Genomic DNA, 14,033 nt, shown 5'->3' on the forward strand with positions numbered 1-14,033 from the left:
CTAAATCTTAATTTAAACCCATGTGGATCTGTGACCATTTTCATTGCTCTGTGGGAAATGTGAAAAATAATAATCGCATAGAAAGCTCTTCATAAAGCTAAATCTGTTCAATTTAAAGGACTGCCATTTAAAACTGTGCCCTACCTACATAGTGTTAAAGTGGCTCTTACTGTATGACGTTATGGTAACAATATATGGTAATAGGTGGGAGGAGAGGACTTGAGTAGGTTGAACCTTCTGAAATCACTGATATTTGACTGTTTCTTGGCTTACAAAATGGCAAAGTCATATGCTCAAACTGAGTACTTATTTGGTCTTCTGTAGGAGAAATAAGGAGTTCGGTGTGGAATTTTAACTTTTAAGGGAATAATATACTGTGATTTCTGATACAGCTTCAGTTACCAATTTTGACTGCCATACTTATTAAAAATTATTTCCTACGTGTTTTTAAAGTGCTAGCATCCAAGTTTGGAAAAATAGCTTGTTTTTCTAGTGTGTTTCTAATGATTACAGGCTCCTTGTGTACCTCTAGGCTGGAATGCTCAGATGTGTATCCTGTTCATTTTCAAAATAAGGTCCCGAACTGTGTGCTGAAATCCATTTTATCCCTGATTTATAGTCCATCAAGAACTGCAGGATTTCTGGTTTGGCTAGGGGAGCAGATGTCACTGCAAATTTTATTTTCTGTCTCAGATCCAATATGAAAACTATATCTATAGGAAGGGTTCAGGGGTACCTTCTAAGAAGCAGGAGAGAATGTGTCTGAGTCAGCACTGGCCTCTCTTTTGTGGCAGTACGCAAATTGCCAATGGCAGTGTTCAGGTGCATGCAGATATGTGGCATTTTTCACAGGTCATTGAACTTTATACCTTGTATTTCTGAAAGTCACTTGAGATTTGCCTACCTGATAAATTTCCTTTTCCTCGTCATAAAAAAGAGTAGATTTACAGTCAAGTCTGGTTCCTTCACAGAAGTCATGAGAGAGAAGCTTTTGGCTTTTTCCTCCATTCTCTTCTCTTTTGCATTATAACTGAAGGTAACATAGAGACACAATGGTAGCCGGTAAGGTAAGCTCAGGAACTCAAAGACAGCAGAAATACAAGTACACATGTTTTAGCACAAACTCACATCTTTGACCTCTGCTAGCTTACTTTCATTCCCAACCACTTTAACTGGTGCTCTGTGGAACTTTATTATGTGACTTGAAATTCCACTTGCCTTAGAAGGGGACTATAGCTTATCAGTTTTTTCTGAACTGAGAAAGTAATCTTAAAATAGTAATTACTAGCACTAAGGACCCAGGGAAGGAAAGGGACCAGACTGCTCCGACTCTTACCTGTAGCTAGTGCCCTGTCATCTGAATCCCAGAGCTGCTCAGAAACATTGGTGCTCAGGCCCTGTTCTTGAGTCTGTAATGTTTTAACTTCTTTGAGGAAGCCTTATTTGCTGACATAATTTTAAGATCCCGCAATCTAAAACCTATGCTGATTATCTCATCCTTCAAAGGGAACAGAAATTAGGCAAATTTGTATGCAGGTCCTATTGTGTCCCAAGCACTGTGCTGGCGCCAGGGCATATCACCATGAACAAGACACATAAATCTTACCTTGAAGGAGATTTCAGAACTGAGAATAACGGCATCTGATGCTTTCACAGCATGCCTACTATGTGCTCCAAAAAGAGCAAAGCTCTAAGTGTATTCATTTGTATTTTAAATGAGATTGAACCTAGGAAACTGAGGCATGGAGATACTCAACACATACATGTCATAGCCAGGATATGAGTCTAACTTTAGGAAGTAACAGGGTTGACGAGTACTACTGAAGAGAAAGTGAAGGTGCTGTGAGAGTTTTTGCTAATCTGATTTCACCTAATGCAGGTGGTTAGCTGAGTGACAGGAGTTAGGCTGGGACTGATCCAGGCAAATGTTGTCTTTTTCCAGCATATTCAAAGGCTACAGAGTGGAAGTCGAAGGACCAACGTCAACAGCAGACAACTTGTGTTTGTCGGCTAGGCATGTTTTAAAAATTATTGAATTTGAATATTTTTAGGCTGAGCAGTTCTCTCTAGTTTGTCTTATACTCAGTTCACCTCGTTCACCTCCATTTAGCTACCTGAAGGTCTGCCCCTTGTGAGTTTGTTATCCTGATAGATCTTCTCTGGGCTCTGCCTCCTCTTAATTGGGAGTCTGTTGGTGACAAGTGATAAAACTTCAACTTGACCTTATATACAAAAGAAGAAATTTTTGGATAGGCTGCAGGTTCTTTTTACATAATTTCAGGAAGGGCAGGGTTGATACTTAGCCTCAGGAACACTTGGAACCCGAGACTTGGTGCTGCCAGGCATCTGCATGTGTGTCTGACTCTCTTCCCCTGAAGACTTGCCTCCTCAGTATGGTGGGAGCTTTGCTGCCGGAAGCTCCTCTCAGTCCCTCTGCCAGAAAGTGGCTGGCTTTCTTGCCTTGGGTCCACTTTAGAAAATCCATAGGATGTTCTTGTGTGGTTCAAGTGTCACCCTTGGACCAATTACTCTGGCCAGACAGGGCATGTTAATGACCCAGCTTTAGGACAGAAGTCAACCAGTTTCGGTGATTGATAATAGAATATTCCCAGTGTTGCCTTTGATGTCCGCCCTTCAAAAGCTCCTTCTCTTTTTAAGTCATTTGCCTGGCTTAGAAAGCATTTTCTTTCAGAAGCTTATAGTACCATGCTGAGGATTATAACATAATGCACATAGAATGTGTCATACCTGTTTGTTTCATGAAATGAGATGATCTTCCCACAGTCCTTCCAAGTCCTTGGTTTCCTGTGCCAAGTCAAATGTTAGAATGTCCTAGTACCTCAGCTTTGAAGGCACTAAGAGCTCTCTTGGTGTAGGAGTTAAAAGATGAGTGAGTCCTAAATTTATGGTTAAATGCAAAATGCACAGAAAAGGACTTACCCGAGGCCACTGCAGTGGCTAGTACCATGAATTGTCTTTTCCTGCCCAGGCTCAAAATAATCAGGCGTGACTCATTCTGACTTCACATTGAATCTAAAAACAGAATCACTGTGTTGATGTGACCCCATTCCCTTGTGGCTGACTCCTCAGCTAAGAGCAGGGGCTCTGGAGCAAGGTGTGTCTGCATTAAGTTTGGCTGGATGTACACCCTAGCCTCTCTGTGCCTCAGGTTCCTCATCTCTAACGTCTAAAATGTGGACTGTACCTAGCTCAGTAACTGGCGGTCAGTGCACAGTAAGTTTTACCCTCATTACTATTATCCTTGTCATGGACCAGCCCCATCCCTTAAGCCCAGAGGTTTGAGGGTGGTCAGTCTGAGAAAGGGGACAGATGCATTTCAGAGCTCTGATTGCCTCGTCTCATCCTTCCACATTTTTGAGGACAAGATAAGAGAAAGGGAAAGAAACCAGCTCTTCTCAGGCACCTGCTACCTGCCACACACCTTCACATGCATCATTCACTTGCAATTCACAGTTTCTGTAATTTTTTCTCTAGTATCTGTGTCACTATGTATATAAATGTCATAAGTGCAAGGCTGTTAGTTTTCTTCACTGCTGGCACAGAGTAGATACTCAAGAAGCACATGTTGAATTCAACTTTGCTTGCAGCCCCTTATTTAGGTAGGTCTTATTGTATTTTTACTGTTGCAAAAAATAAAGATTTCCAAATGCTACTACTAACTAGTGGAATCAGTCTGAACCCAGTTTTTCTGGCTGCTATTCCAGTGCCCTTCCTTTGTTTTTACAAGTGCAAATGATGAGGACAAATTCTGCCAAATTAATATTACCTCTGTTTGATATGCAAATTGAGTTTTTTAGTCTTCAGCTGAGGAAGTCAGCTCCTTTGTCACACTGCTAGTTAATCTGGGTTTAAACAAAGAATTGCAGATCTGCAGTATCATTTTCAAATAGAGGCACTTTTACTTTTCTGAAGGCCATTTGATCCACACTGGAAGGAATAATACCAGTGTTCCCATTTATAAGGAGTTTAGAACTTTTATTCAAAAAATTTCCGTGAGCACCATTTATTGACGTTTCCGTGTCTGCTCTTTTCAACTGTGACCTTTTAAAGTAGAGGCCACAGGATCACCTTTATTGTGCGCCCGTCCTTTCATGGCTGGCTCTGAAATCTTCCCAGGTGCATTTATGATTTAAGTTCCCAAACTTTGATTCATTCAGCACTAGCCCTTTCTCAAGCTCATATTCTACTCTGCCATATGTTGAAGAAACAATTAAGACAAACAAATGAGACAAATTAGTAGTAGTACAGGGAGACAGACACATAAAAAGATACAACATAATACTGGCAAAAATAGTGATGCAACAAATAAGATATACTGTGGAAGGAGCAGTGCTCAGGGGTACAGGAAGAATTACAGAATGAAGTAACTTTTGAAGTCATCTTATGTCACATATTTTGTTTAGGGGCAAAGTTCAAAAAAAAAATGGCTGGGGGAAGGGAAGGGAGGAGTCATAGGATCTTTCTGCCATATGAAAGAGATTAGTGAGAACCTAAATCTAAATGAGAAATAGTTCTGGTCCTAAAACCTAAGTGACAAATAGGCAGCTAAGTGTAGTCATAATGGCCATGGGGACCTAGACAGCAGTCTCAGATGTTGTGCGGTGGGGTTAAATCTCTCAGGTTGTAAACCAACAGGGAACTGATGAGACAGGAAGAGATTGTAACCTGATCTAGTAATAGTGAATGACTGGGCTGGACCAACCTGATGATTGTCTATTGTATTGTTACAAATCTGATGTGAGCCTGTTGAAGAAAGGGTATGTCAATTCAGCCAGAGAAAAACCTGGCGTAGAGGAGACAGAGGGGGTACAGATAGCACAGCACTCCAGCATCCCACAGAGGAGTAAGTGTCCTGTCCAGGTAACTTGTTTTCACTGACTCTATAGTACAGTTAGGAACACCAGTTCAATCTTAGCTTAATTCTGTTTACTATCATTTTTAGCATTTTTATTAAGCATTTGTTATTTGCCAGATGCATACTAAGTGCTTTTCATACATTGCTTTATTTAATCCTTTCAACATCCCTATAATGTATCTACTATTTTTTCCCATTTTATGGGTGAGGAAGCTGAGGCTTGGAGATGTCAGATAACCTGCTCAGGGTTGCAGAACTCTTAAGTCAAGGCAGTAGGATCACAAACTCTCAGCACTTTGCTATACAAGTCATGCTCTCTTCTCATCTTAGGTAGTTTACCTCCCGCCACCTATCCTAAACCTGCCACCTGGGTGTCTCTCAGACATTTACCAAGGACCAGAGTAAACCCATCATTTCTCCTATCTAAATCAGTCTCATTCCATGTTCTCTGCCTTGTCCAAGTCAAATGCAGGTGTTCATGCCTTGGAGTGAGCCATCGGATGAAAAGTTCCCCTGTGTATCTGCCTGTAAAGAAGGCTAAGATATGGCAGGAGACAGACATAAGCCTTCTGGTCAATTTATTGGTGTCTTCATTTATTTCAGATAACTGCCCTTCCGTACTGCACTGGTTTCCCATGTACTTGGGTATTTTGCTTTTCTCTTAAGTCTGTGCTTGGCACTTCTCCATGGGGCTCAGGACTAATTTATCTTGGTGTCTCCCAGTATCTTTAGTGAATGTACTTTTTTGCCTCTAATTGGAGATTAGTTCTAATATCAGGATTTGAACCTTGAAAGGACTTAATATTCAGTATAAATACAAATATAGGACTGACTGGTATGACAGAAGAAGGAAAACTCTGGCTAAAATAACTTTCAAAAGATACCTGATAGGCTTAAAGCCTGATAGACCTGAAAAGAACAAAAAAAGCGTTTGGAAATGACAAGCCTGCCTTGCTGAGAGTCAGTCTGGAGAGGTGAATAGAACTTTATACCTGTTGTGTGGATCTTGCTTGTGGTAGACCAAAGCCCCCTTCAATGGTGTTTAAATAGTGTTTGGTGAGTGCAGTTGAGCCCTACAATGCCATTAACTGGTTTCATCTTTTACATTTCAGGAAGATATCTCCCAGGTGGTTGGTCAAGGTGCGGTGGCAGGTCAGCTAAAGGTGCTGGAGTACCCAACTGATAGTGTACGTAACTTGTACATTAGGTTTCATTGTACCAGCATGGTGTGCATTAAAAAATCTGTTGTAGAAGAAAAGGAGGTGATTGCAATGAAATTAGATCCTTTATTACATGCGAGGTTATGGCATGTCTTGCAACCTGACATCAACCCACAGCTGTATCACCAGTCTGTTCAAGGTGTGTGGAAATATCCTCTGTACGTCTTCCTGTACCAATACCCTAAGCGGGTATTTAAAAGTGGGCCATCCCTGAAAACACACGTGCACTTAAATTCTGAAAGTGCTGTGTCTTACATAATGTCATAAATAAATATTTTAGTTATGCATAAATAAAAATTGTAAGTAGAATTTTTAGTTCTTCAAAAATGTAAATACAGTAACTTCAGTGTTCCTTACATTTTAAGTTCCACTTTTCTTAAAAAAACTATAAACTTCTATCAGTCAAATTCCTGTACTTTTGTTGCTGTTCTTTTTTCTTGTTTTTAATTCCTGATTCTCATTTTTATGTGCTATTTTATACTTTTGTGCCAGTAAAATTTACAATATTACTATATTAACTATTTTTATATTTAAGGAGCTATAGATTACTAGAGTTTACAGGAAACATATAATATTTCAAACATTGCCAAAGAAAATGCCTCGCAGAAGTCTCCAAGTTATATCCTAAAAAACAAGTAGGTATAGAAAGAACCTTAAAAATAACCAAATTCAATTCAACTGAAAACCTGTAAGCAATTTTTTTTAAGTTTAAAACCAGATTTTTTACTTTATATAATATTTTTGCAAGTAATATATATGTGTTAATACTTTATATAGTGCTACGTATCTCAAGGTGTCTATAAAACAGCTCTCAAACCTTATAACTGTAGCATTTTAGAGCTGCAGCAAATCCTAAATATCTGAGCTCTCTTTTCCCATCAAAAAAATGAATATAGTAGCATTCAACAGCAAATCCAATGCTTCAAATAAATATCTAAAGCATTATCCTGTGGGAAAGAGATTATTTTCTTACATGGCTGCAGAAAAGAGCCCCGAGATCAGTGAGTAACATCTGCATTGAGGCTGTAGCAGCTCGTTATAAAGAACTTCCCAAACAATTGGGCTGTTCCACAGTGGAAAGAGCTTCCTTGTGGAAATGGAATTTTCTGTCCCTGACAGTTGTCAATCAGAAGCTAGCTGGTAGTTTATTAATATGTAATCAAAAGACTTAAAACATTAATGGCTGTTATTAATTGAACTCCTAAGTCATTCCTGGCATAGTAATAGGATTGTTTATGTACTTTTCAATCTTTACAACTTTTAAGGTATAGAGATTTTGCCACCAATTTACAGATGAGGAAGTTAGGTACAAGGAGGTTAAGTGACTTGCCTATGGCTACACAGAGAATTAGTGGTAGCAGACTCTGAGATTTCTATCTTCTTTTGAATAGGATTTTTTTTCTATCATGAAGACCTGATGAAGTGTAGATCCTTTCCTCAGAAAAACACTGAGAAGTATAGTTATGATATAACCAAAAAAGTTTTCTAGTTCTCAGAATTCCCTCTGTGGACCTCTTGGAAACCCAGATGTCTTGGGTTAAGAATGTATGGTTTAACTTTAGGCAATAATTCTTAACTTAATATGAAACAGAATTTGCCTAGGCTCCACCCATTGGTGCCAGGTTATTTGGTCTAAATGTGGGCCCCAACGTCAGTGAACTCAAAAAGCTTCCTAGGTTCCTATTATAAAGACAGGATTGAGCACCACTGGTTTAGTTAGCTTGGATGACCTATGAAGTCCATTCCAACTCTCTCATATTCAAATATAGGAACATTCCAAAGCAAATCCAATCTTTCTTATCTTTCATATCTAGTACTTTGGTTTTGTGCCAGTGGGTGAGTCATGGAAGCACACATTTGCCTATCACCACACCTGCCAGCAAGAGGTCTGCATAAATGCATTATGTTTGGGTGCTTCCTTTGGTTTCTATGGACTCTTTCCTTACTTTTCAATTGAGTTCAATTCTACCAATATCTATTGGAAAGCTGTTATGCACAATAAAATGGGATGCGACCTGCAAGTAGGACACAAATATGAGCAACAGGCATTCCCTGCTATTATAAAAGTCAAATGCAGTGATTGCTGCTTCCTATGCTTTCCTGTTTTAAAATTCATAGTTTTTTTTTTCCATAAAATAACTGGAGCTTTTGGTGTTGGCAAAACTGGACAGCTACATGCAAGAAAATAAAACTGGATTATTGTGTAACACCATACACAAAAATAAACTCAAAATGGATCAAAGACCTGAATATAAGTCATGAAACCATAAAACTCTTAGAAGAAAACATAGGCAAAATTATCTTGAATATAAACACAAGCAACTTTTTCCTGAACGCATATCCTTGGGCAAGGGAAACAAAATCAAAAATTAACAAATGGGATTGCATCATGCTAAAAAGCTTCTGTGCAGCAAAGGACACCATCAGCAGAACAAAAAGGCATCCTACAGTATGGGAGAATATATTTGTAAATGACATATCCGACAAGGGGTTAGCGTCCAAAATATAAAAAGAACTCACAGGCCTCAACACCCAAAAAGCAAATAACCTGATTAAAAAATGGTCAGTGGATCTAAACAGACACTTCTCCAAAGAAGAAATTCAGATTTCAGGTGGCCAACAGGCACATGAAAAGATGCTCCACATCGCTAATTATCAGGGAAATGCAAATTAAAACCACAATGAGTTATCACCTCACACCAGTTAGGATGACCACCATCCAAAAGACAAACTAACAACAAGTGCTGGTGAGGATGCGGAGAAAAGGGGAACCCTCCTACACTGCTGGTGGGAATGTAAGCTAGTTCAACCATTGTAGAAAGCAGTATGGAGTTTATCAAAAAACTGAAAATAGAAATACCATTTGATCCAGGAATTCCACACCTAGGAATTTACCCTAAGAATGCAGGAGCCCAGTTTGTAAAAGTCATATGCACCCTTATGTTTACCACAGCACTATTTAAAATAGCCAAGAAATGGAAGCAATCTAAGTGTACATCAGTAGATGAATGGATAAAGAAGAGGTGGTACATATACACAATGGAATATTATTCAACCATAAGAAGAAAAGAAATCCTACCATTTGCGACAACATGAATGGAGCTAGAGGGTATTATGCTCAGTGAAATAAGCCAGGCAGAGAAAGACAAGTACCAAATGATTTCACTCATCTGTGGAACATAAGAACAAAGCAAAAACTGAAGGAACAAAACAGCAGCAGACTCACTGAACCCAAGAATGGACTAAGAGTTACCAAAGGGAAAGGGACTGGGGTGTGGGGTGGGGAGGGAGAGAGAAGGGGAGTAAGGGGCATTATGATTAGCACACATAATGTAGGGGGGGCAAGGGGAAGGCAGTATAGCACAGAGAAAACAAGTAGTGACTCTATAGCATCTTACTACGCTGATGGACAAGTGACTGTAATGGGGTATGTGGTGGGAACTTGATAATGGGGGTGATCTAGTAACCACAAGGTTGCTCATGTAATTGTATATTAATGATGCCAAAATAAAATAATAACTGTAGCTTGTATTCAGCTGTGTTATTGATGGTCTTTCTTGAGCTGGTACAAAATAAAAGTTGGACATAAGTTAAGATTAGGCTCATTTGCTGCAAGATGTTGCTTTTTTATGTAAGAGTCTGGTTGTAATCAGTTTGAGGATGATATGGTGTCTGCACAGTGTCATGGACCCAAGCACCTCTTATCTGATTACCGTACTAGTTTTTCTTGATTACCATCATCAAAACATGACATCCATTTTTTGGTCTGAGATGTCTGGTCCTGTTATCACCATCCCATCTGCGTTATAGCTAGGTTCTCAAGAAAGGGGAAGGCAGGGTCCTCATCCTTAAGAGAGTGACTTGAAAATTTGCAATTCACATCTGTTTATATCCCAATGACCAGAATTTAGTGTGTGGACATATCTAATTTTAAGGAGGCTGGGATTTGGTCCTCTGAATAATTGAATATCTAGATGGTTCCATTGTTCAGTTTTCCAGTAATAAACCTTTTTTGTCATTTTTCCACTGCCTTCTTTTTAAAATCTCTGAAAATGCATATTTGAATAAGTATTTATAAGTAAATATACAGTCATCAAATGATAGTGATAGGAAAACAGAAAAAAATGAACATCAGAGAATCATTTGTCTGTAAAACTCAGCAGCTGTTCGATAAACACTTTAAACTTGTAGCATTCTTCAACTTCTGACTTTTAGTCATGTGATTTCTGCTAATTGGCTATGTGATTTCAGATATGTCACTTGCCATTAGTTTCTTTATCTGGAAAAGAGAATGATATCATCTAACTCTCAAAGTTGTTCTCATGATTAAATGAATTTATAGATGTACAAGTGTTTTTGAAAACTGGAAATCATGATAAAGATATACAATGGGTGGTAATGTTTTAGTTATTACATACTGCATGATGCCTTGTATCGAGGCACAGCCTTCCACTGACAGAATCCTGAGGTATGCTTGAGCAGTTACCTTGGTCCTATTTCCAGACTCCAGGGACAGCCTGGTGCTCCACTGCCTCCACCAGAATCTTCCAGCTGGGGTTGGGTTCCCTGGCTACCTGCAGATCCAGAAGGCAGGTCAGGTCACTATCTATATTTCTTAACTGCCTGTTAAGCAAGCTTGGAGCCCTTTTTGTTTTTCTTGGTTTTTATAATACTAATATTCACTGGTGGTATTTATCAACTAAAATCCAGAATTACAATTTTCCAAAGGTCTCTGTACCTTCACTGAATTACAAATTCATGTCCTACTCTGAGTTTTCATGTCTTATAATTTTGCTCTCTTATATCCATTCATTTGCTCATTCACTCATTCATCAAACATTTATTAAGGCACTACTATGTCCCAGGTTCTGGGGATCAAAAGTGACTAAGGTACAGTTCGTTGAGGAGAACTAAACATAATCAGTGTGCCTGGCATTTAGTAGGCTTTCAGTAGATGCTTGTTGTCACTTCCTCTCTGTTGCTCAGTTCACCTACTAATGCATCTTTGACCATTGTGAATGTAACCAAAAGTGATGGACAGTGTTGTTTGCTCAGAACATCTACAGCACAGATGTGTGGGCTTCACATTGATTCCATCAGAATAGGCAGAAATTTTAAACATTTTTGTTCTGCCTTCCAGCCCCACCTTCATATACAGACCATGAAGATAGAGTATCTTCAGCTTTTATCATCTTCCCCTTCCTTGATCCATCCTTCACTGAAGCATTTTAGATGATGTAAAGCTAAATAAGGAAGCATGGGGAACAGGACAGAAATCATCCTAACTTCCTTTTGCCACATCTCCTAAATTCTCAAAAGACATTCTTGGAGTGTTATTGTGTTGATAACAGTACACCAATTTTAATGTCTTTTCTTCTTGTTACCTTTCTCCTCTTTGATATTCATCTAATTTTCTTTCCTTTTGTAGGCTATCAGCCAGATGAAACAGCAAAAATACTCGACAAAAGTCTCCTTCGGTTTACAGGAAGTCCCTTTTGCACCAGCTCCGCCTTACCGTTCCACAGATGCTGACTTCACAGGCTATGGTATGATGCTTCCTCTGAGCAGAATTGAATTGACCCATCAAACATTAGAGAAGGAGGGGGTTGGGGTGTCCTGAGATGAGCACTGGACTAGGAATCTGGAAGCCCGGCTTTGTATCTCTCCGCCAGCTCCTTAGCTTTAGGACTTGGGCTGTTCACTATATACTACATCGTTCTTCTCATCTCCACCATTGGGACTGCTTATTGGTTATTGAAGTAAAAGTACTAGAACCAAAAAGGCCCTCAGTAAATGCTTTGAATCTGAGGCTTAGGTATTATTCTCTGATCTCTCCAAAAGATTATTTTTATTTAATTCATGAAAAATCATATTGAACCAAATGGTTAGCCTTGCATATGTTATTATAAGCTGTTTGAAGACTGTTAATATTTTTAGTGCTTAAAGAAATTGGTGTTCACATTCTCTTTGAATTCCTGGCTGCAATTATGCTGACTGACATTTGAAAATAGGACTTCAAAATGAATAATGAGTATTTCCACTTTGCTTTTATGCAATATATGTCAGTTAAAAAAAAAAGTGGACTATTTAAAACATCGTGCTCAGCAATGGCAAAACATAACCCTGTATGAATTTAGCAGGCCTGACACCTTTATGGTATTTGTCTTTTCATATTTTTTCTTAAATATGGACTACAAAATTTAGCAAGCAGGTATTATTCTAAAACACTGGATTTTTACTAAAATACTTGGTGAATATGGTCAGCAAACAAAGATCCATGGGTCAAATTTGGCCCACTGTCTGTTTTTGTATGATCTATAAGCTAAAGATGGTTTTCACATTTTTAAAAGGTTGAAAAAATCAAAAGAATATTTCACGAAAATTATATGAAATTCAGATTTCATCATCCATAAATAAAATTTTATTGGAATACTCATTTGTTACATATTGTCTATGGCTACTTTCACCCTATAATGACAGAGTTGAGTAGTTACAATAGAGACCATATGGCCTACAAAGCTCAAAATATTTACTTACCTGGCCTTTTACCAAGAAAGTTTGCTGACCCTAATATAGACCAATTGAGTTATGATAATATATATCACATGTTTATATCTTGATAACAGAAATTAATCATCCTGTAATTTAGTCTGTGGAAATTGTATTCATTTAGTCATCTGCTCACCAAACATTTATTGGGGGCTTGGTATGAGTCAGGCTTTGGGCCAGATTCTATAAGAGAAATAAATACCCAAACTGACTCAGGACTAGCTAGGGTGAGGCAGAAGTAGAGGAGGGAAAGAAATGCCATCTTCAGTATCTCTTACTGTGTGTTTTCTCTCTTATTCAAGAGACTACCCTAGTCATTTACAGAAGGAGTACAGTTTTTAAAGCATCCATGAAATTATGACACTATTGTACACTGTTTTTATTGTAGATAAATGGAGGAAATGGAGATGCTGCAAAAGATCGAGTCAAATTAGGTTTACAATTTAATATTCTACTTCTCATATGGCACTTTTTATTGTTACTGAGGTTGTGTCTCTAAATATCTCACTCCTAACTCGGAAGGAGGCCATTAGATTAATAAATTCCATGTGGTCAGGAGCAGCAACTATTATGAATGCTACAATATGTTAGACCCTGGGCTGGGCATCTCAGCCACATTGTTCATTTAATTCCTCTAACAGCCAGTTAGATCATGGTTACATGCATTTTTCTAAGGAATGAGCCTCAGTTTCAACCACATGTTAATTTCCATCTTGGAAACTCAGGTCTGCTTTTATGCCATTCCAAAACCTGTGTGCCCTTTTGTCACAGAGGCACGTTCATTGCTTAGAGTAGAACCCCCATCACACACACTTGCTTATCTAGAGCTCATTTCCATTTGCTTGATACCAAGGATTAGCAAACTTTTTCTGTAAAGAACCAGAGAGTAAATACTTAAAGCTTATAGGCCATGTGGTCTCTGTTGTAGCTACTCAACTTTGCTGTTGTAGTGTAACAGCCAGTCATGGACTAGATATAACTGAATTAGCAGGGCTATGTTCCATTGCAACTTTATTTACGGACATTGAAATTTGAATTTCCTATAATTTTCACATGTCATGAAATATGTTTCTTTGGATTTTTTTTCAGCCTTTTGAAAATGTAAAAACCATTCTAAGTCCACAGGCCATAGTCTGCTGACCCTTGCTTGTACAGAAGTTGAATGATCTTTATGGACATCAACTTGGCCCTTATGCATTATTTGCAGCTGACCACCAGATGGAGCCCTCTATTATCAGCCACTACTAAATTATATCATAATCTAAGAATCCACACTCGTGATGATCAAATTTAGTTATCAAAACATGTGACATTTTTTGGAGACTATTAGTTGCATAAAAGTCCCTGGGAAGTAATACTTTGAACATCTTGATTTTTTCAATGGCTTT

The 14,033-nt window shown here is 38.5% G+C and overlaps 1 protein-coding gene across 8 annotated transcripts in view; it reads left to right on the forward strand.

Annotated features, from left to right (window-relative positions):
• Positions 1-14,033, forward strand: part of PATJ (PATJ crumbs cell polarity complex component) — a 392,045-nt gene that overhangs the window by 316,266 nt on the left and 61,746 nt on the right. For 5 of the 8 annotated variants that reach the window (XM_057500268.1, XM_036911254.2, XM_057500269.1 and 2 more), the window contains exons 32-34: positions 5,989-6,063; positions 10,600-10,689; positions 11,525-11,642. In XM_057500268.1, the coding sequence (XP_057356251.1) occupies positions 5,989-6,063; positions 10,600-10,689; positions 11,525-11,642 (283 nt within the window). The remainder of the gene's footprint in view (positions 1-5,988; positions 6,064-10,599; positions 10,690-11,524; positions 11,643-14,033) is intronic. The other 3 variants (XM_036911259.2, XM_036911261.2, XM_036911257.2) reach the window with 2 other exon arrangements.

Source organism: Manis pentadactyla, chromosome 4 (assembly GCF_030020395.1).
Source record: "Manis pentadactyla isolate mManPen7 chromosome 4, mManPen7.hap1, whole genome shotgun sequence".
Taxonomy (NCBI): Eukaryota; Metazoa; Chordata; class Mammalia; order Pholidota; family Manidae; genus Manis; species Manis pentadactyla.